A 24,098-nucleotide genomic window follows, 5' to 3' on the forward strand; every position below is an offset into this window, starting at 1 on the left:
GAAGTATTTCAAAGGCAAATCACATATATGACAATCTATATAACTTATACAATAAATTTATCAAAGAATCTATTCGTTGGCCAGTCAGCTTTCATTTCCCATTGTGTTGTCTAAATCGTTCCAAATAAGTCCATTAAATCAACAGTTTTAAGCTCAAACTTTCCTGTTTTCCTTTTATTGGTTGAGTAATCTAACTATAAATTTTTGGCTGAAATACAACCATTCTTTGCTTCAAAGTTCCCTGTTTTTGTTTGGAATTTCTATAGAAGTTTTTACATTTCAATGGATGATGAAATGTACTCATAGCCAAGAACACAGTTATAAGAAATTGATTTGTCGGCTGTCTGTTTGGATTTAATCGGTGCTCATTATGATGAGTGACAAAGTTTATACCCTGTCATGTAGTATGCACTTACATGCATTACAGCAAAACTGCTTTGACTTTTCGAGTACTGAGCCAACATATAAGACTATCTGTAGTGTTTGCTTATCATCGTATCATTGAAAATGTACTGTACAAGGGAACTTACCTTTGTACTTGTTTTGTTTTCTTTTGTGGTGAGTAATGAGAAATGTAAACTTAACCCTTGCTTGGGCAATCATACCACCCTATTCACCTTGAAGTTTACTTTTCTTTGAATTAAAAGTCGTCCGGAATAGCATGTTAGTAATTCTCACACATATTGTTTTATTTAAAAACAAAGCTTGCTTGGGAATTCAACGCTTGGACGAAGTAAATTTATTAGGTTTCTTTGAAACAAATGAAGAATTGAAGACTGTCAAAGCTTGTTCCAAAAAAAAGAACTGAAAGAAAGGACTTCCCAAAAAATGTTGGTCTCTGTTAATAAAAAGATGGAACTTAATAATCAGAACCATCGTTTATGGGTGTGATCTTTTGATTTATCATAAATTTAATCTAGGTAGTACAGCATTCCAGGGATATCATCTGATCTCTTGAGCCCTCTTGTACATGTTTATTTCATGTTTAATGTCTTGTAGGTCCAAGAGCAGGATATCATGACATCAGAAATGTAGTTTACAAGGAGAGAGAGAATCTGAGTCAGTTGATATTGGTGGCATTACACTAAAGCTCAGAAGTTAAATTTCTCTACTGTGTGAAGGCAAAAAAGGTGTGCAGTTGGTTGGTTAGTTGGTTATCAAAGGTTGTATTTTCTGTATTCCAGGTGGTTGCTATGGAATCCTCCAAAGGCTGGGAGGGGCCTCGGAGGGTTACTCTTGATCGTAGCCAGCAGGGGTTTGGTTTCACCCTAAGGCAGTTCATTGTGTATCCTCCTGAGGCTGCCATTGCAGAACATGTGAGAGCAGAGGAAGAACTTATGAAAAGTGATGGTAAGATTGGACGGCATGTGAACCTATACGTATATATACATGTGTATATATACAGACAGCATCTCGCTAATTAATCTCTGTAGTATATATACTCTTACACTCACATCTTCCTTGTTATATTGGAACCTCTTTTAGTTAAAGCTCTGTGCTTCCTGCTAACGCCTTGTCAGTGATTGTTTAACGCTCATGTTTTGCCTCATCTCACTCTTACCTTATCTTCCATTGGTCGTTGCTCTCATTTATACTCACTGTAACATTACAAGGGACATTTGCCATGTTATCATTCTGAGCTAGGTTTTGAAAATCTAACACATCTCTCTTGCCATCGTTGTTCCTGTATACCGCATGCAGTCTCCTCATAACTTATGCATGGACTGGTTTACTTAGTTACGAAATGTAAGTTTCTTGAATACTGCATACATATCGGAAGGAACGGTGACCGATGCATGTGTGATCTTTATTTACTATGTTAATAAGGTACTACTTTCCATGCCAGTTCGTATTGGTGTAATCACGTATCTAATGTAACATACTGTATATGCCAGCAAAGCAAAAGAATGTTTGTTGAAGGTGATAAAGCAATAAAATAGTACTAACATCCAAATCAAAACAAATATATACTTCATTCCTCTCAGAGTACTTATCTCCTATACATATATGCACACCGATCTGCCAAGTATTGTCATTCCTAATTTATACCAAATCCAGTAAAGCTTTAAGTAACAGATTAACTGTAATTTCTTTCACTGACGAGCATGCTTTGGACAGTTTAATAATATTGATTTGAATCAATTAAAGTCTACTGTGCAACCCCTACTCTTAATACTTGCCCACTATTTGAACTACTTAATACTGGTAATATTTCCTTCAGACGTAAAACAAAACAACCGTCTTTGTGCACTGTTTATTTTCTACACCCCTCTCTTACCTGTCTCCTTAGCCTATGCACACCTATCTACCATAGCCTATTAACTGGTAACATTCTTGTGTTTGCTTGTTTGCATGTGTGCTTGTTTGCTTGGTTTAGTTAGTTTGTGTTTGTTTACCTGTTTGAGTTATTATTTTAACTTTTAAAATGAACTGTAAAAATTTGGAGGGATGTAATGTTTACTCTTAGTACCTCACATCCATATTTCAAAGTTTGCCGATTGCATTTGAGCAGTACTGTAGGTTACTTTTCCTACTCTCATTAGATTTTAGTAGTCGTAATTAATCAGAAGATGCTGTGATACACTAACTCTGTTTCATCTAAAATCTACGATAACCTCCAAATATAATACGCCTGTAATCTTATATCCGTAGAGTGATGAAATGATCATTTGAATTGGTGTAAAATTGGTGCAAATTTAAGTGGTACCATTGCCATACATTCTTGCTTATAACACAACAGAGCAACTCATCAATTGGTATATTGGTTGCTTGGTATGTTTCAGTTTTGACTTTGCAAAGAAACATCACATGTTCTTCAACTTTCCTTGACATTAGAAGGTTGAGGGATGAAATCAAGTTCAAGTTAACATCCTTATCATTTCTGTCTAGCCTCTGCATCATCTCATATCTCTTCTCTGTCTGTGATTTCCTAGATTGTGATGACAAATAACTTCCCTTGTCTATAGAGATGCTTAAAGAGGCTCATTGCAATTCAGAATATTTTGTTTCTTTATATTTATGATCATTATTATTGTTTATTTCTTCTTTTTTTTTGTTCCTAAATTAAGAATATAAGATAGGTAAAAAACTCTCCTGACTGAAAACTGTCACAGTTTGCAATCTTCAACAAAGATGTCATAATGGGCTAAATTGAATCGTTAAAATCCTCATCAAAAGATGCATTGGAATTATAACTATTTGCAGTATAATTGAAATGATTTGCAGTACAGATGACTTCTGTATGTATTGGTTTTGCATTATGGTTATCTTTTACCTACTGTACCATCAAGCAGCTGCTTTATTCATGCCAGTAAAATGTGCCTATTTACCAAATTGCCACACATATATATTTACATAAAGATTACATACAATTTTCAGCACTCCTCTCTTAACTTTCATAGAAGGCTGATACATCAAAGCATTCATGCGCAAGACATATGTAATTCTATGTAATCCCATCTTCCCTCCCCACCCCCCTCCTTCACTCAGTACACCGTCTCATGTTACACCTATCGCAATGCATACCCCAAACATGGATTAGTGGATTAGTCATATCCTCATAGCATGTCCCTCCCACCCCCTACCCCCCATGTGCATGTTCTAATACATGTATAATAACAAATGAAAGCTCAAATTATTACCCAACTGATACATGTCCCAAACTGTGGCCTTTGAGTAAACTTCTCACTGTTTTCCCCATCTGCTGTGTTCAATGTGCACACAAACTTTTCAGGAAGAAGAAACTGCATTTAATTTGTGTGCACTAAATTTTGTCATCTGATGAGATACATGTTTAGGTACTGTATTCAAATCCTGCTCAAGTACAACAGAATATGGAAAAAACATTACTTTTTTTCTTTGGGCCATATCAAAAGAAAAAGGAGAAAAACAGGAAGATAGGAAGGAAAATATAAAAGTATACCAGGTACTAACATGTGCCTATTAGTTCCTCCTGAGAATGTGACTGTATTGTTACTTGTTTCAAATATTTACTTAATATCTGGTGCCCAGAGTACATCGCTCACTCATATAACGTCTGGTTAATACTTTTCAAAAATTTGTGTGTTCTCATGGTCAAGAGATACAGGATACAGTGGTTGTGAGGATAGAATTATAGATTGAAATATATTCTCTTTTTCCTCTTGTTGCTGGCTGTTGTAAAAAAAATGGAGCTCTTCAAAATTGTCTGTGTTCTGGTTAAGTTGTTCAGCTCAGTTTGGAAGGCTCAGTAATAGTATAAAGGAAATGTTATTAGTTTACAGTGCTCCCTTGCAGGTTCCACTCTTGTGTGATTTTGCAATGCTTATTGTCATATTCATCTGTTCAGTCTGGCTTCATCTCATAACATCTTCCCATTTAAGGAGTGCTTAGTTTCATTTAGTCATTTATTTATGTTTTTTTGTCATTCATTTATTTATTTCCAGCAAATGAAAACCTTTTATAAAATTATAATGGTACAGAGACTAGTGTGTGCATATACAAGTGATATTTACATGTTTATGTGCTAATTATCTCATTTTACCTTTATTGCGTGGAAAAGGAGAACACAGAAGTTCAATACTTATTAAATCATTTCTGCTTATGCTCTCTCAATATTTCTCAGGATGAGACTATGCACACATCAAGAAAGTTTACACTGGCAAACAACAAAATTAACAGTTTGAACACCACTGTGTCCCTTTAAAAGTAAACCTTTAGCAACAACCTATCTGTTAGCTGTCAACTAGGAGACCAAACACTGAACTCATGACCAAAATGTATGGAAGCTTTGACATCACCTGAGTTAGTCAGCCTGTGATTACATGATTTACGTCACTCCTCTCTTACCTGTCGTTATTCTACCAATGCACTTAGTCTACCTAGCCTACAACAGTTGGTAACATTTTTAGTACTGTGCCCCCACTGAACCACTTGGGTGTACCTCTTCCTATAAATCTACCATCCTCAAGGCTTACAGTACAACTGTTTTTCTAGTGTGATTTACCCATTGGAATCTTGTTGGTTTTAATGTTTATGGTGAAGTTTCTTGTTTAAAGCGCCTTTAAAAATGGATCGTGTTAATTTTTTTGCTTAAGTTCTGATTTTATTCTTGTATTACATTCCTTAGCATCACACATAAAAAGGGAGTTGGAGCCAATGGACACCATCTTTGTCAAACAAGTGAGAGAGGGAAGTCCAGCTGACAAAGCAGGTCTGAATGCTGGGGATCGAATTGTATCAGTTGATGGGGAAAATATCTCCGGCAAGAAATACCAAACGGTGGTAGATACCATACAGTCAAGGTTTGTTTTCTTTGAAAGCTATTTTGTGATGTTAACATCCCACCCCCCCCCCACCCCTCCTCTAAAAATGGATAATTTCTGTCTTGTTGAGTATAGCTGAAGTGATCCAGCACTTTCAATTTTAAGATGTGTGCAAGACATGGTTATCAAGCCAAGAAGCCCTAAATATCAAATTGGTAATTTAAAAAAAGTTACTGCTTGACCATACTTTGACGGTTAATATAGTGTGAGCTTGTGTAAGCTTCAATATTTGGATTTGAAACTTCTCTGATGGACCTCATTTGTAAATGTTTCTAAGATTTACTTTACACTTGTAGCAAATGTTACCAGCCTTGTAGTACCAGTACAAAAATGGCATGAGTATATGTGTACATACTTAAGAATGTTCCATGGTATGAGTACTCAGACGAGGCTCTAAGCGAGAGTACAAGATGCTAGGAGAACAAGTACAAAACTGGATCACCTTCAAGGAAGGTAGACTTTGCCAAGGTGATTTAAGATATGCTGTTATGGATTCTAAAGACACGAGGACGAGTAAAACCGATTTGCCATCAGACGCACAGACAAGCAAAAAACTTTTCGTCTGACAGAAGTACAGGCATAGTAAACTTTGAGAATAAATTTGGAGTAAGTTAATACAACTCTTGATAATCCTTCAGGCAGTGTTATGTAATTTTTTTTCTTTTTCCTTAACATTTTACAGAAACACCAGTGTGGTGTTGGAAGTTGTTCCCAAGTCAGATGACATACTACAAGTGGCGTACCCTAGTTCCTCGCTCCGATCACCACGAGAGAAGTCAGAGAGTTACGACACCCCTGCATCAGAAATGGCATCACCCACATTAGAGAGTGAATTTCTCTCCGATGACGATATTCTCATCGTCGGTGGTAGCCCAGAAAAATCTGCACATGGAAATGTTGAGAGAACAGAAATTCAGTTGCCAATTAAAAGCGATTCTAGCGTGCCAAAATATCTAGTTAGTGTACCTGATAGGACTGATGGGAATAATTCTGAACACCTGGTGATATTACCAAAGGATGGTACCATTGAAATTCAGGGTTTAAAAACTGGATCACCTTCAAGGAAGCTAGACTTTAGCCAAGGTGGTTTAAGATCAACTGTTATCGATTCTAAAGACACGAGGCCGAGTAAAAGTGATTTGCCGTCAGACACACAGACAAGCAAACATGTCTATCCGCAAAGACCTTTTCGTCTGACAGGTGTTTTGGGTAGTCCTGGGTCCAAGGGTTCCCCGGGTAGAGCACCACACGGTGCACAGTTACAGTGTGATAGCAACCCTGTAGATGTATCCACATCTTCACCAGTTGGAAAGTATAGACAGTGTGTGAATGTGCTGCCTAATAAACCAGTCTTAGTCAAAGTGGAAACATCTCATATCACAGAGGAAAGAGGCGATATTCGTACTACAAGCGTCCCCACGAGGTTACAACAAGGTCGGTCACCACAGAGTGGCAGTGTAACTCCAGAGAGATTATCCACCAACTCTAACGTAATCAACATTTCTAACTCAAACGATGGACAGGTTAGGATCAGGGTGAAAGATCCGTTTTACAGGGAACATGCACAAATGTATTCACACAGTACTAGTGGTATCGACCAGTCCAATCCCAGTATGATAGTGGACGCCAGTCAACCCAGCGTCAAACTCTCAAAGTCGAGAGACAAAAAAGTCTTGCCGGATAATTCTGCAGATGTGCCACCAGTGCACAGCGCCAACAGGAAGTACTCTGATCCCATCGCTGTGCAGCGTGCAGAAAAGTTAAAACCGTTCCATAATCTCGATTTAGCTAGTCTGACTACTCCCAGATCGGGGGAAGCACACAAGACAAAGCACGACGACACCGACGGCCGAATTAAAAAGTTTCTCTTCCAGACGACCGCTACCATCGATATTAAGGACCATAACAAGAAAGCTGGGTCATCGAAGGAAGCTCCCCCGGCCCCGGTGAGAAGCAGCAGCAGGGGCAGGGTCAGAGAGAGAAGTCTGGAACGAGATAAGAAGAAAGAGAAAACTTTCTTAGATAGGAAACAGAGAAGTCGCAGTTATGATCGTAATTATCACAGGAAGAATGCCAGGAATCAGGTAATGAAACGAGAGGTATCGTCACATCTAAAGAGTATCTGTTTTGGACATTTATTTCTTCCTCAATAATCGAATCTTATTATTATTATTAAAGAAAATGTACTAAGTATACAATAATACATTTGAATACATACACTAAGGCGTCGGAAACTTAATTATCAGGATATTTTTCATTTGTAGACAATCTCCAGTTCTGACTTGTCCAGGTATAATCTAGGATTTATTGGTTTTCATGTGTCAAGTCACAATTGAGTAGATAAATCCTCACTAATATGATGTTGATTTACTTTTGTATTCAATTGTGGTTGCCATTTCAGATGCTTCTATGAAATTTGCCTTTGGTATCAAGATCCCTATTGCATTTGTTAAGTCACCACCTGATAAGATATTTTACTTTATATAGTTGCTTTTCGGTGATAGAAAAATATTATCACGTTCTCAAATTCCAATGTTTCATATTTCTTTTGTGGTCTTACCCCAGTCGATCCACCAGCATACTATCTATGCAGAGAGGGAACAAGAAACGCAACTGTTGAGGCCGCCAAGACCGAGAATGAGAAGCCGGAAGGATTCAGACCCTACAAGTCCGAGTCACCCGACAAGTCCGAGTCCAGAGAGCAAAGGAACCGCCGACAAAGCAGCAGGTAAATGGTCCGGTTATTTCTAGCTTGAAATCTTTTTTAACTTTACAAAAGATGAGACCGTTTGGACGTATCATGAACTCTGCCATACCAAATATACATTCATCTTTGGTAGATACCACTGTAGGGGTCAGAGAGAAAGGTCAATACCTATTTCCCCTTTTGTTGATGTCTTACGTCTTGTATAAAGTTCAACGGCCTGACATTTTCAATTCTAACAAGATCATTTTTAGAGGCAGATTCAGACAAAAATAGAGAAAAAAACAACTTTAATAGATAGATGGGACTGATGAATTAGTTCAGTACTTGGACAGAAATGAAAATAAGAGTACTGAAAAATATAAATGGGACGAAGGAAGAAAAAGGACAGTGAGAAGATATATCGCTAAAAAACAAAAGATTGTCTAAAATCTTGTTCATTTGAGCTCTCATAATATCATAAATTTCAAATTCCATTTTTTTTTACGAAAACATTTTCATGTGCATTTAATACCTACAATGCAATGCGCTTTACGCTCACTTGAAGAAATTGTTTGTATTTTTTTTTTCGTGATGACTTTGGGATAATTATATTTCACCAAATGGCTTCTGTCCATGATTTGCATATTTCATTTTATCTATTTAGCGTTATCCTCTGACATGGAGATGTTAAAACTTATGGCTTCCTCCTCACATCTCAAAACTAAGAGGTCACGTCGACCCCTTGGGGGTGTCTTCTCCGATGAGGCACTTGCCTTTATTACTACTACAGGTAGAACAGGTGGTGGCCTGCTGCATACTGCGATAGTAGCCTTCATCAATATTCATTTCTGTATCAAAATGCCATTAATATATATGCAAATCATGTCATAAATATGCAGTTCTTGGGACTGATTTGCAGTTTTGTCTCACATAACAATGGAAAAACTGTGCTCAGGGATTCTATGTTCAATCTTCGCTTTTTTTATTTCTTGATAATTTGGATAATAAAATTATCAAGCCCTTTGTTCTAAATAATTCTATTGCTTTCAAGTGAGTATGGAGTAGTAACATCACTGTTGTGAAGGTGAAAATTATTTTGGATCCAAACGATAAATCTTTTAGATTCTTTTGTCGGTATTGCTATTAAGCTACGACTCGATGGCAGTATTGTAGAGGGAAAAAAAGAAGATTGATCAATAACGTTGAATATTTACAGAAATGACTGGTATTGGATAGGACACGGAAAAAATACATCCTTTTACTCTTAAATTAATTATAAAGAGCTAGAATAAAGGACAGAACTCGATTGGAATATTAACTAAAAGGTTGTTGTTTTAAGTACAGCTTACTATATAAAGAGCTGTAGACAAGTTCTGAGGCTCATCATAGGGAATGTGTCCACTAAATTAATGTGTGATAGATTCCTTAAAGTTTCCTAAGCAGTAGAACAATGGAATTGACATTCAGCAAAAAATTCTAAAGAAAATAGCATTATTTTCTTTCCAAATAGATATGTTATGATGCCTTTATCTTTTGTTTCAATACTTTATACATTGGTTATGGGGCTAGTTGCTTTGGTTGTGGTGGCTGTTTATTGTGGTGGTTACTACTGTATATCATAATTATGCTGGCATAGCAAAGTATATTATTTTGTCATGCTTATTTCATGGTAGCTCTCTTTTACTACTTCATTAATTCATAAAATGTGGTCTAAACATCTAATCAAGCTGGAAAACTTTAACATGAAAAGTTCCTGTGTAGACAGTGTGACTATGTTTATTTGATAACTCTGATCATATAGCTGTATGCATACAACACACCACATGAAATGTATACCCTGTTCCTCATATGTATGAGATAAACTCAATAGAATAGCGATACGGTTGAATAATCACGATGAAACATGGGATGAAAATGAAATAATTATAAGGCAAGTTTCAACATTATGTGAAATGGTAAGACCCACCCATGAAATGAAAACTGTTTGGTAATTTGACTAACTTTATTGTCAGGATGATAGGCCCAAAAACTGTCAAGACATATTGAAAACATTAAGAATGAAGTAAAAATAGAACCTTGGTATTCTTATCTCATATTTCAGACTGTCTGGACCAATCTATTCTTCTTCCAGATCTTTTCAGACCCAAAATAGGTCACAGTTCATCCTCATTTTCATACTTTAGTTGTTTTTCTTTCATTTTGTTAAGAGTTAGGTTTGGCATGAACCCATGCAGACGTCGTTTTCGTCGTTGCTGTATTTTGCTTGGATATTTTATGGCTTCCCTGGGAAGGTTTTACACTTTATTTAAATTTAAATAATAAAATTGTAGTCAAAAGTTTGAAATTTTGTGATTTAATAGTTTCACCCTTGACTACCATAGTATGTGTCAACAGGAAAAGATTAAATGATACCTAGGTTTCTATTACACTATATAAAGAACTACTGTGAGAGGAAAAAAATAGACAAATGTCTGCTTTCACTCTGTAGTTTTCACACGGTGCAAAGCGAAAACCTAACTCCCCCAAATCGTTCTTATTTTAGGTCAAAATAATTAAATTGGCAATTGTCTGATATTATATGGGAGGTGTTTCTTGGCTCATTCGTTACTGATGATAACTTATTTGTGTAAGGAAATGTAGTGGTTCTTAATAGTAAAAATATTATTGTTTGTATGTTTATCAAACATGAAGCTTGAAAGACAAGTTTCTCTTGTCGAATCTGTTTCTTAATTAGCTGATTAATTATTAAAGATCAAAATAAATAAACTGTTAGCAAACTGATTATCCACTAAAGAGCCTGTGTAAGAGAATGTGTAAAAGTAAGAGGGCCTGACGTTTCCATCCTAGCAGGATCTTCTTCAGAGGCTGAATGACAAGTTACAGTAACAGAAGGGACAAATACACACACAGAATGCAGACAGGTTTTAATGAGCAGGGTGACGACAAAGAGAAAGATGTAAGAGGATGAGTAGACAAGGGATGGAGAGATAATTATTCAAGAAATAGTTTACTGGCAGTAGATACAAGGAAATAGTCTACTGGCAGTAGATACAACGAAATAGTCTACTGGCAGTAGATACAGCCAAATAGTCTACTGGCAGTAGATACAACGAAATAGTGTACTGGCAGTAGATACAACGAAATAGTCTACTGGCAGTAGTCCTGATAGACAGACAGTAGATAGTTTCCCACTTTTAAGTTCTTGCTAAGGAGTGCTTTCAGTATCTTGCCAATTTTGCTCCAAAAACTACTTTTTTAATTAATATATCTTTTCATAGGATGAATTTTGTACTCGCAAGGAGGTGCAACTCAGTGTGTGGTGTTTGATGTCAATCATGTCATCATGGCAAATTTTCTTCAATAGCTTTATTTTCTTTCTATAATATTCTTTTCTTGATGTCTCCTTTCCATTGTGATAAGTTTTGGAATGTTTACTTTGGTAGCTGCCGATGATCTCATAGATTCATAACAATAAACTTCTGAGAATGAAAGGAATGAATTTTCAAATAAAATACAACAGACATTTTGCGCTCAGTCATTGAATTCACATACAATAACCTGCTTTGAATGACTCACACATATCTTGATCACAAGTCATTCCATGTTTTAATTGTGGTTCTATTCAATTTCAAAATGATCACAGAGATATGGTATGCCTTGCTTTATAAAGTCTTGTTTCTGGTGCCTCTCTCACTTCTGTTACAAAAAAAGACTTCTGTGAAAATTCCCTCAAATTATTTACAATTTTCTGAAATCCTAAGTTTTAAATAATACTTCATTGTTCATTTCATGTATCCAGGATGACTTTTCTTCTTTTTAGGCTAGATTTGTCAATTCTTGTTCATTACTGGAGAAATAGAAGTGAATATTTTGCTCTATTTTGGAAAAGTCCTAGTGGGAGGGAGGGTTTATTTCATGGGTCAGATGTAGGTATAATTAGGACTACTGGCCCCTTAGTCTTACTCAAGTACCTTGATTTGAGTCCCATCATCATCCCTTGGGGTGTTTATAGGTGACCCATGGTAACCGCCATCCAGGAATTTTATCAATTAAAAGATCACTGGGAAAAGGATAGGAAAAAAATACTGCCTACCTACCACATGTTTAGATAATCAGAAGTATTTAGGCAAACTTAAAGGAGTTTAGGTACAGTTAGGCAGAAAGATGGTCTGATAGTGAATCCCAGTAACTAGTTTAAGAGAATGGCATTTTGTAGAATTCAGTGCCACTTTAATTAAAGTGGCGGGAGGGGATAGGAATGGGGGGTTGTGGGAAAACTAAAAAAAAAACAGTAGACTGTAGTTAAAAAATGTCAAGGTTATAGTTCTACAATATTGACATCAGTTATGTACTGCTTATCTGATTACATAGATAGTTGCTAGCACAATATTTGTGTCATAAAGTATTTTTTTTACAGAGGAAAGCTCTAAATATGGGCAGAGGGGAATAAAGCATTGTTACTGTAAAAATATTAATTGTCTGGTTTGTCAAGTCTTCTGCTGCTATATATATATCGTCTTTTTCAGAGATGATACCATAAGGTTGATATGGGGTGTTGAAGGTGAAAGAAGCGGGGGGGGGGGGGGTGGAAGGGAGGAAACACTCGTATGTGGAGAAGGAGAGTAACAAAGAGTAGTTGTGAGATAAATCGAAATACTAATATATCAGAAAGAGACATTCTGAATTGGAGGCAATGTGGATAATATGTGGATAATAGTTACATCTTTTATGCTCATTCCTTCTCTTTAAATAAATCTTTAACCCACACAGCAATACCTTGGTGCTAAAGGACCAACTGGTGGTCAGAGAGTCTAGTGTATTGAATATTTAAAAAATACCAGGAAATGTGTTGAAAACTTGGCTAGTTCAGATTCACAGTAATCAGTTGGTTTATTGTGGGCACAGTTCAAATAAAAACGCCCTTTGCAACTCTGAGTGCTATGTTAATCATTGGGATCATAGGAAAGCAAGTCATATTCTAATACTACTTCAGATATCAAAATCACAGAAAGAAGAAAAGAAATGTGAACCTACAAACAAAATTAAATCCAATGAGGTGTTGAGTTAAAGATAATTGCTTGATGTCATATTGAAATTGGGAGTCAAAAATATTCCAGGGAAAATCATATCCAAATAGTTTACACTTTCCACTAGAAATATGACTATTTGAAAATAAGTTACTTTGCAAGGTAAAGAAAGGTCTCAAATGCTTGATTAACAATTGTATTGTATCTATTTTTTGCCTTTCAAATATGACATATCGTTAACATTCAAAACTGCATGTTTCTAATATTTTCTTCGATAGCTTTGCAAGATTACACTATAACCAGCAAAACCAATGCTCTGCCAGCTAATATCTGATTTAAATGGAGATGCATTCATTAAAAAAAAAAAAACATGTCCTGGGGGATGTCAGTTTTTAGCAGAGAAGTTGCAACATTGCTTTTAAACAAATATACTTCTTCTTCGACCATCGGAAATAATCAAGTGCTGCAATGCTCAATATTATATATGCAAGGTATTTAGTTTCATCTAAAGAGGTGTTAGTCGTTGGAATAGGTTTGTCAGACCAATTGATGTCCACTTCCAACCCGATTCTTCTATGCAAAGTAGACATTCTTTGCCAAGCCTGCTTGATACATACCTCCTATGAATCATTGTAGGCTTGGCTAATATTGAGGGCCTCTGGTCTATTGGAAAAATAAAAGACTTCGTTGATATTCGCCAATTTTGTATTTTATATGGATGCAAGGAGCTTATGGATACAATTCATGCTCCATTGTAGTATTTACCAGGCTTGGGGAGTGCAATATTGCCACCACAATTAGCTACACATAAGTGGCCAATATTGGCAGTGATTTGTGAGCTATCCTCCCAACTTGTATTTGAATGAGATGCTATAGTTCTTATTCTAAAACTGAACACAACATGTAGAGCGATGCACTACAAAACATCCAAATTGAAAATGAAAATAGTGAAGTGGATATAATGTTGAATACTAAGACAAGGTACCTGGTTCATTGCTAGGATGTCCCATCATTGTATTTAACTTGATACTGAATGAGGTGAAACTAACATCATCACCGGGACACAGACCTTGTGTACTGTTGTCCTGTGAGTATCATGTGGTTTAAACCCATGTCAAGAACGATTAATTGTTAAGAATTCTTGAGTACTGTGATCTAGGCAAGCAATTTCAGTAATTAACAAAATGTACTTGCTGTACAGTCTGATGACCTCTCTGTTTCAAAGATGGACACAAATTCAACTGTGGTCATTAAGGTACTGTGTCCAAGGTATGAAGCTGAGGGGGCTGCAGCATCCTCTAGCCAGGCTGCATAGAATAGTTTTCTTGTGCTCTCTGCAGGCTCACACAATACATTTTCTTGTGCTCTCTGCAGGCTCACACAATACGTACTGCATAGGAGAGTTTTCTTGTGCCCTCCACAGGCTCCCACAGTACATTTTCTTGTGCTCTCTGCAGGCTCACACAATACGTACTGCCATTTCACTCATTAGACACTGCTAGTCTGTAGAGATAACAGATTATTTGAGTCAGCCTTTGCTGCAGTTTTTTATTCTGGCAAGGTGCCAAACATATCTCTCGTACCATAAATAGCTTTGCTAACAGCGATCAAAATCTGAGGAAGTTAACAAAATGGCTTGTCCCGTTTGGAAAATATGATTGTAAACTATTCCCTTCACATTAAAAAACTAAAATGCTTACCACTTAGTCTAAAGATGATCATATTAATGGTGCTTTCAATTTCGAAATTCATCCTGAAGGAATGAGAGGTGTATCGACAGATTTGTCAGTTAAAATATCAGAGTGTTAGCTATTTTGTTGCTGATGGCATTATTTTCAGTAAAAGCAAGTTTTTAACCCCCTTTTTCTTTTGTCTGACTTGATCTATTTGTACTATTATGTGAACATTGTACTTTCAATTCCCAATTCTGTGTCCTAAAATTTTCAATAATGTTTGGTTTGTGTCTCCTTAAGAATAATGTTTGGTTTGTCTCTCCTTCAGTCTGAGACGTAAAACGAATAATCAGTTACTATATAAACCAATCCTAATGTTCTCAAGCATTCAATCTGGTCTAACCATATTATAGTCATCTGTTTATCGGTATGCAAATGAAAACCCCTTCATGTAACTGTTGACATCGAATACTGTAAAAACCAAACAAGATTTTTTGAGACAGATTGCTGTCATCTCCTCGCTTTTGTATCAGTAGCTTCTCTGTCAGATCAATTTTATGATAACAGTCGGGGTTTGTCTTCCCCGAAGTACCATAAAAACATCTCCTTTTTTCTCGAATCCAGATTAGAGAAAGTTATTAAATCTTGTAAGAGTTTGAAGACCTCTTAAAGTTGTTTCCAAACCCTTCTGGGTTACCCCAGGCAAGGGACAGTGTTTACCAGACATTGCCATCAGAATACAGATGTTCATGAGTCAGTTATTTGCTTTAATACGGGTCGGTCTTGCTGTTTCCTATAGTAGAATGTTATTTAGTTGTCTGGGTATTTATTAAAATACTTCATCGTTTACCGACTTCCAGTAATAATAACAACCATAAAAATGAAAGGAAAAGAAAAAGCTTCTTTCATTACCGATGCCAAAAAAGTGAGTCATTCTAATCGGTCAGGATGAGTTCATTATTTTTGTTCATAGTCTATAAAATTTAAAGCAGTGGCTTTTATTTGATTTCCAATTTCTGGCAGATTTATCCAAATTTTAAACCGATTAATTGGAGAGACAAGGTCTGCAAAGATATCTTGTTAACAAAATGAAATTTAAGAAGAGACTCATTAATAATTCTGACATTCTGTTGATTCTATAAAACTTGTCATCCTCGATACCTTTGTAATGTTGATCAGTACTGATCACATGCAATGAGTAAAAAGTCTGAAATTATTCCATTTTTGATAACTCTTAATTATTGGGAAAAGAAACCTTGCCAGCCTCTACTATTAAACAAAAACAGAATTGTGGTGGTAATTTAGTATCCATTAGTGTGAAATATTTACCCAATTGGAACAAAAAGTGCATGAATGATACATAAAATAACAAAGTAAAAAGTGTACAAAAGGAAAGGGAAATAATTTTTAATGCATTTAATGAGGGCAATATAAACTTTTGGAAGAACATTATGCAAATATGACACATTAATTTGGTTGTGGAATAAAATATTTTATTGAAGGCTCTGCTAATTTTCATATCTACTGAGTTCTTAACTTTGCAAAAGTTAAGACTTTTATGATGAATTTGTGCATTCATTGATCTTGTAATCATCTAGCAACTTATATATAAAGCAAAAATTCAATTATATCGCTTCTTTGCTCTATTATGCTGGATGAATTTAATTCAGTAATACTGCATACTCTGTTGCTTTGTCTTTAAAGAATTGACATTAGTTTGAAGAATTTGATAGAATTTTAGTCCACGTAATTCGTCCGAGAAATAGTGAAATGAAAAGTGATACCTCTCATGTAGTGGATAACAGGGAATTTCCAGGGCAGTAATTCTGATAGATTTACAGGAATTTTGGGTTGTGTTTCATCCGCTAAAAGAAGAGAAGTTTGCACACAGTGCTCATTTATGACGGTCTGTGATAACTAACATCACAAGCAAAACTATATATGCTTAGCCATATAACTTGTCCTCTGTGTATCTTTGGTATGAGAGTCACTTCATTCTCACAGATTAATGACTTTTAAAAAGACAGTTTCATCCTAGTTTCTCTTTCTTCGTGGTCTTCTCCTGCATTTAGCATCCAAGTCGTTGATATCCCGTCGGACATCTTACCTAAAGGCTACCAAGACGGAGGATGGCAGGTCTGAAAAGGCAGGGACTCCTCTACCAAGTAACTTGGAAGAAATCGAACATGCTCAACTTCCTGAAGAAAATAGGTGAGAAAATAATCCGAAAAGTCATTGTTGAATCCAGTTTGATTGCATTTTAAAGTAGAAATTCTTAAGGATTCACCTTTTTAAGAGAACTTTTATAACACTGCCATCCTTCTCCCTCCTTCCTCAGGGGCCTAGAGATGTATCAATCTGGGGTGGGAGGGGGACGTGTGACTTGCGGGGTGGGGCAAACCACAAAGTTACCTCAACACTTCCTGACAAAAGGAATCCTCTGTTCATTCTGTACCGCAATATATCCAGCAAATCCTCTGCTTCCTCTCTTTAATACCTGTCTCCAACTCTACTATATCTGCACTTATCTATTAACCTAATTTAAATAAACAATTTAAATAAAACAAAAGGCACTTTTATGAACAAAAATGGAAAAATACTTTTTATTTACAAGCAGGGACCCTTCTACAGTAATTTTTATAACAATTGGCAGCGTTGAGGTTTTTTCACAGAACTGTAGGGGGGGCGTGGGGGGAGGGTTTGCCACTCCTGCCCCCTCTCACCCTCCTTTCTATCGCAGTAAACCTCAGATCTTCCTCTCTGATGTTGCTCCCTCATCTGACTGGTAAATTTGTCTTTTGTTTCTTCTTTGTCTATTGAAGAGTGTTACTTTGGTATCATAGATGATTGAGTCACATTTTATTGAGATTCCCAGACACCGATGTGAGGACACTTCCTCATCTGTTCCTATCCCGTCTGTTTCACTTTCCCAGAGGTTTCACTTCCTGGTTCACACTGTCAAAGATTATTTCTTTTGGTTTACGATGCAACCAATGTAAAGCACAAAAATGGGTATCCCGTAGAATTAAAATTAGATAGCTCAGTTGTCTTGTCAGGACAGAAACAATTGGTACAGAAGTCATGAATTAATCAGAAAGTGAAGGAGGGGAAGAAGATCCAACATGCAATTTTGTGAAAATGCTGGAGTAAATGGAGGAGTTGCAGAGGAACTTGGAGTTGGGATGGTGGGGGGGGGGGGGTTGAAGGTTGGGGGTTTACTTCTGGTGGTGACATGAACAGGAGTGTATAGTAGCTTGAGGATGCACTGAATAGTATTTTATCTTATTCATTTGAAACAAACACATGACTCGTGGTTCTGTTAAAATGTGTAGTACCAGAAAATGATGGCAGTTAATTAATACAGCAGGGTTTATTAATTTTGCTCTGCTCATTAGCGAGTGGCACTTCCAAAACAGTAATGCATAGACTCATTCCTTGGGGGGAAGTAGCAGTCTTTTAATTGTTCCTCTGAATTCAGAATTAGCCAGTAATGAAAACAATTGTTTAATTAGATGCATCCCTTGAGGAATTTCCTTGTAAATTTTAATTTGACATAAATGTTGACTTGAGAAGGAACCATTTCGGAAATATGCCTTTGTTTCTGGTTCATATCAAGGCAAAGTGAGAAGGAACCATTTAGGAATAAGGCTTTGTTTCTGGTTCATATCAAGGCAAAAGTGACAACTCCAATTTAAACTAAATCTCTTTGATGTTCTGATAATCATAAAGGCTGTCAGCCAGTCATCTTCTTAATTTTGTTGGAGTAAAGATTGATATATAACTACGTTGATAGATCTCACTTTTTCTAAGAGTCGCTGACTTCATTTAATTAACCATTTCTATCCTTTTTAGCTGTGCTATGATGAAGTCAATTATCACAGCTGAATCATTTCAGATTTTTGCTTCCATCGTGTTTACCAATCTCCTCTCCACATTTTGCACTTCCTCTACGTACTGTACCTCTTAACGACTTGGTAACGTTAAGCCCTGTACCCCTACAATCCTTACTAATGGGTCACCCTTCCCCTCCCCCCCCCTATGTGCATTCTCTGAGGTTTGCCGGTTCGTTCCTTAAAGTTGAGTTTCTGAATTCCTCATTTTATTCAAACATGCTCAAATTATACCCAAAGAATACATCATCAGAAGTAACTTTTAATCATATGCTATAAGTTTGAATGTGTAACCAGGCACATGGGAATGCTAGTGTGTTGTCTGTAATGAATGTTCTAATGTAAACCAGCTAATGTGCTAATGTTATCACATTGTTTCATGTCCAGCAGACAGACAACGGTGATCACCGTGCCGGCATTAAGCATTCAAAAACCGAGAGATTTGAATCTGGAGGCAGAAGGAGAGTCTAGTAAGACTCCTTCTGAGGGAAGAGAAGTGATCAAGGAAGGCCTTCTCTTTGTGAAAATGGACTTAAAGGATGGAAAGGTAAAGTTATTACAAAGTTTCTAAATTAATAGATGAAGCAGAATTTTGAATCAATGGTTTTGAAAGAATATTTCCATGGTAACATCGTCTGGTGCAAATTTTGATTCCAGCATGTGGATCAAGCTAGATCCCATCCCCTCCACCCCCCCCCCCTTCAATCCCAGATAACTGAATAGGAAGTTATTAATGAGTCCATTTGAATACGGCTTGCAGACACCAGGCATTTATTAATTTCATTGGCATGCATGCTCATTAGCAAAACTAGTTTAAAAAACACAAATAATTTTTGTTAATTTTAAAGTGAAAATTGACCAGTTGACACTTTTCTGGTTATTGTTTATCAAATTTTTAAACTTTATTTGTTTAAAACAAAAATATAGGTTTGTGGGAGGAGAGATTGCAAGAATAAAAATTCAGGTTTTCCTGTTAGCTGTTGATGAAGGTTCTACGGTAGTGGAATATTTATCAGAAAAACTTGATTTGAAATGTGAGATATCCTTTGACAGTATTTACAAATTAATTGCACAGCATGAGAGAGATATAGATCCCCTACTTGAGTCAGATTTGTGATCCTGTCTCATTATTAGCTTTGGAGTGTGACATTGATGGAACAGAGTAGGAGGGCAAATGTCCTGCGGTGCAGAAATTGGATGTTTCGCTGTTTTGGCACTCTCGAGTCCCCCGGGCGTGTGTGGGTGGGGGTTATTTAAAAATCAGTGCTGTAAAATTACATAAAAGACTGGTCAGAGGTGACACCAGCTTTGAGTAGACCGTCAATAAAGGGAAATGACTCTTGAACTCTTGAATTGGGATGGGGTGGGGGAGGGAGGGGGGTAATGAACACTTCAGTGCAGTGAAATTCCATAACAAGTTGTCTGAGATCACACCAGTTTTAGTACAATTAACAAAAAAAATGGTTAAAGGGGTAAAATGTTATCAGGGAAAATCTTTTCTTTTCACTTATGGCAAAGTCTGTGATATTTTTGATAAATTTCTCCTTCTTTACTTTTGTCCTCACAACTTTGTTCCGACTCTACGGTGTCTAGAGTGACATTAAATGTTGTGTATTAAGTGTTAAGGCAGTGATTTCATAAGATAAAAGAGAGAAGATGTTCCTTTGATTCATTTATGTTTTTATCTCTCATTTGGATTTGCAGAGATTTGCTGATAGATCATGGAGAACAGTTTGGGCCAAGTTGATTAACAACACCTTATACCTTTACAGAGAAAACAGAGATTCTGCCGGGGTAAATATTAAAGATAGTAATGTTGATCTTTTGAAAGAAGCGAAAGGGTTTGCGTTGCTTGTTTGTTTTCCCTAATTCTCAGCACTTTGTGAAATATATATATATATATATAGATATATATATATAGATATATATATAGATATATATATAGATATATCTATGATAATATGAAACAGAAAGTGTCATAAGAACATAAAGGTGTCTGATATACTTTCTGATAGTGACAGTAAATTTCAACAGTTAATACAAGATGTAATATTGATTGAAGGTTAAAGACACTAACAGGAAGTGACCACAACTTAAGATAGTTTCCTTTCACTCTTCATCAGTAATACATAGATATTCATGTCCTGAGCATAGCAACTTCACGTTATTGACATTCCAACAGGAAAGTAAAGGAATTAACTTTAAAGCCATTATTGTTACATGAAGGAGCAACTTAACACTCTTTTCACATTTACTGTACAAAGATGGTTCTTTGTTCTTTATAGAATACTAGGAATGATTTTTACAAAAGACACAAGCAATGTCTGTCATGGAGTGGGCCACTCAATGTTTATGTATGAATTAAAATAGAACAATTTTTATATGTATTTCTGTTTCAATAGTTGGGAGGATGAAAGATTAAAATATTGAAAAGGAATCTTTCTTTTTTCATTGCAGTCAATTAAGTTATTAATGTTAGGAAATTAAAATTATATCAACAGATGTGATTAGGAATTCATAAACTTTTGATTACTTTTATTGATGGCTTTCTCAAGAAGGTACGTATTGAGAACTAAATGAATGCTATTGTTGTACTAGAGGATCTAATTAACATAATTTATACATTAGTCACAACAGCTCATTCTTGTAATTGGCAGGTTGAGAATAATGAATATGCAGTGTTATAAAAAATCACAATTTTTTTTTTACAGATTCAGCATTTATTAAATAGCTCAAAAGTTGGTTTTATAGCATTTAATAATTTTTTTTTACTGATTAAAGATATATGCACTTCCTAAATACGAATTAAAGAGGTTTTACTTCAACTGATACTGAGATTGAGGTTCCTCTTTCCTTCTTTTCTTTTTCTTCTTTTCATCTCTTTTAGTTCCTTTCTTAATTCTTTTTTGTAAGTTATTTGTGTACTCTATGTACAGGGAGTGTATCACTAGATAAGCCCACAAGGGTTTCTTGATGCACTTCCTTCACATTCCATAACTCTCTGTATTCATTACATTTGTTGTATATATGTTGTGAAGAAACAAAGAAATAAATAAATAAACGAATAGAGGTTATCTCTGCAGACCAGCAGTGCCTATTGAGTGAAACTGCAGCCTGGATGCAGGATGCTGCCTCCCTTCAGTATGTTACTTTTGATGAAGTGACTTAAGCAGATGGTGCTATCTGTTTACTTTGTAACAGCACTGTTGTGTAATTAAATCAAAGGTTATGAATTCAAACGTGATATCAAACAAACATGGGGAACCTTTGATTATCAGGCACTGATACATACTGGCTGATAAGATTTGTAATCTTAACACGTTAGCTTTGTCATATATCTAAGATTAGATGGCAGAGTGCATCGACACTGACATAGAATAATATCAAAAATAGTCACATTTTTCAAGTAGCTCAGTGTAGTATTACTTACATATCTATCCTGTATTCAAAGGATCTTATTTATTTTGTAATGCATTAATTAACACTGCATACCAATCTGCATTGTTTACTAACAAGACCAGTTAATTTTCTAAGAAGACCAGAGAGAAACATTGCTTGGAGTAGAGGGCCAGAGAGAACCAAAATCTTACTATAAATAGAATGTATAGGATAGACCATAGGGTTCTCTAGGCCATAATTGGCCCTGCATACCAAAGTGCAAGATTGTGGGCTGTGTCCCCCCCCCACCACCCCCCACATACAGGTTTTGGCTCGCAATCTGCACATCGCTATCCTGAACTCTAAGACACCATACGAGCAAGTAGTAGTACAATCCAAGTTCTACTTTACATTAATGAATCTCTTCCTTTTCATTCTTCCCCAAGAACACCTCTGATGTTGAGGCACATCCAGTGGACATAGACCAAGCCATGGTTGACATCGCTTACGACTACATCAAGAAGAAAAATGTCTTCAGGTTGTGCACAGTTGGAGGATCAGATTATCTCTTTTGTGTAAGTCTGATCATATCTGTGATTCTGTCGATATCATTTCAAGGGTAACGAGCAAAGAACTTTATGGTTAGAGTAAGATTTGAACCAGTGACCTCTGGGTCAACTGAGCTATCCAGCACCTCAGTTGGCGGCGATCCCTATATAGCCATTTCTTTGCTGGGGGCACCAGTCAGAAGTCAGGGTACCTTGTAAACCGTGTAGGCAGCGATCACGCCCAGTTTCATCTGATACAACCGAGAAAGAGGCAGGGAAGGGATTTCATGACAAACTTAACATTTTATATACAATTATAAGTAATTGAATAATGGAATGCCAGCCAAAATGTGCAGTGTAGGCCATAGGGTTCTCAAGCCTGTTTTTTCTGATTCCACTTGAAGTTAGTTTATGAAATCCACATTAGTTACCCTGTTTTGCATACGACATAGGCATTGTCATAAATAAGAAGGACATTTAATATGATTCATCATTTTATATCACAGTCCAACAGAAGGAATTCCTTTTTATGCATAATTGATATATTGCTGCTTTTTATGTTCGAAATATGGCAAGATTGAATTTAAGCTGACATTGGAAAGGAAGTGAAGGACACTTCTTGGCAAAGTACCTGCGCATTCCCAAATTTAGACATATTTAATTGGAACATTTTAGCAGCGAAGTGTTGCCCACTGTTCATCTTGCAACTTTCCATACATCTGATTGTCTACCAATCAGAAAGCTTCTTTGAGGTATTTTCAATCACGTTTGCTAAAACAGAGTTTAATTAGAGCGACAGTAAAATTGTATCCAAGCTTCTGAAATGGAATATACTGGACTTATATGTGCTCGTAGTCTTCTTCTTGTAATTATTGAAGACAAGATCTTTTCAAACATATTTCCACGACTAGCGCATAGATTGAGATATGTTACAGCACTATACAAAATCTTTGGAGACCATTAAACATGATAGATCAGGTTTCCTCTGTTCAGTTAGCCTCTGAAGAAGATCCTGCTAGGATCAAAGCATCAGGCTCGCAAATTTCTTATCAAAAATTTACAATTTTTCATCTCTGCGTCCTCTTGTACTTTTCATTTGCTTTGTGGGATTTCCATTGTTGGTGTACATACATACTATGTGCTCATCGTAATGGCCAATGCTGTTTGACTTGTAGATTGATTCTGGGAAATAAATAGACAGCGAATGAAACTTAAAAGGTTTCAAGCTTTGTAAGTACCGACTTAGAGAGACTTTTAACAGATCGTCAAAATTCTGGAGTTTGGAAGAAGATCCCCTCATAAAAACAGGGTAATTTATTCATCATACTAGTCTAGACATTTCATATTACCATGGTAACAACTGTTTTTCACCTCCCCACTTTGTCTGTAGGTTAGTGACAAGGAGACGATGTTATCATGGATTGAGTGTATCCAGTCTTGCAGGAATTCAGGAGGAGAGGTGAGAAAGTTGCTTAAATTTGAGATAAAAGATAGACCAGAAAACTTCTTAATTCAGAACTTTCTGAAATTGAAATATAATTGGATTTTCAGGTTTCTTAGGCCCAATGGATCAACAGTTTTCCTGTATTGTAT

The 24,098-nt window shown here is 36.2% G+C and overlaps 1 protein-coding gene across 6 annotated transcripts in view; it reads left to right on the plus strand.

Annotated features, from left to right (window-relative positions):
• The window catches only part of LOC139959125 (rho GTPase-activating protein 23-like), a 54,636-nt gene that overhangs the window by 22,522 nt on the left and 8,016 nt on the right, over window positions 1-24,098 (plus strand). For 2 of the 6 annotated variants that reach the window (XM_071956717.1, XM_071956718.1), the window contains 10 exons: window positions 1,185-1,350; window positions 5,108-5,282; window positions 5,986-7,387; window positions 7,869-8,031; window positions 8,654-8,779; window positions 16,762-16,900; window positions 18,967-19,126; window positions 20,284-20,373; window positions 22,404-22,532; window positions 23,896-23,964. In XM_071956717.1, coding sequence (XP_071812818.1) covers window positions 1,194-1,350; window positions 5,108-5,282; window positions 5,986-7,387; window positions 7,869-8,031; window positions 8,654-8,779; window positions 16,762-16,900; window positions 18,967-19,126; window positions 20,284-20,373; window positions 22,404-22,532; window positions 23,896-23,964 — 2,610 coding nt within the window. In that variant the 5' untranslated portion in view covers window positions 1,185-1,193. The remainder of the gene's footprint in view (window positions 1-1,184; window positions 1,351-5,107; window positions 5,283-5,985; window positions 7,388-7,868; window positions 8,032-8,653; window positions 8,780-16,761; window positions 16,901-18,966; window positions 19,127-20,283; window positions 20,374-22,403; window positions 22,533-23,895; window positions 23,965-24,098) is intronic. The other 4 variants (XM_071956722.1, XM_071956723.1, XM_071956719.1 and 1 more) reach the window with 3 other exon arrangements.

The sequence above is a fragment of the Apostichopus japonicus genome, chromosome 18, assembly GCF_037975245.1.
Source record: "Apostichopus japonicus isolate 1M-3 chromosome 18, ASM3797524v1, whole genome shotgun sequence".
Classification (NCBI taxonomy): Eukaryota; Metazoa; Echinodermata; class Holothuroidea; order Aspidochirotida; family Stichopodidae; genus Apostichopus; species Apostichopus japonicus.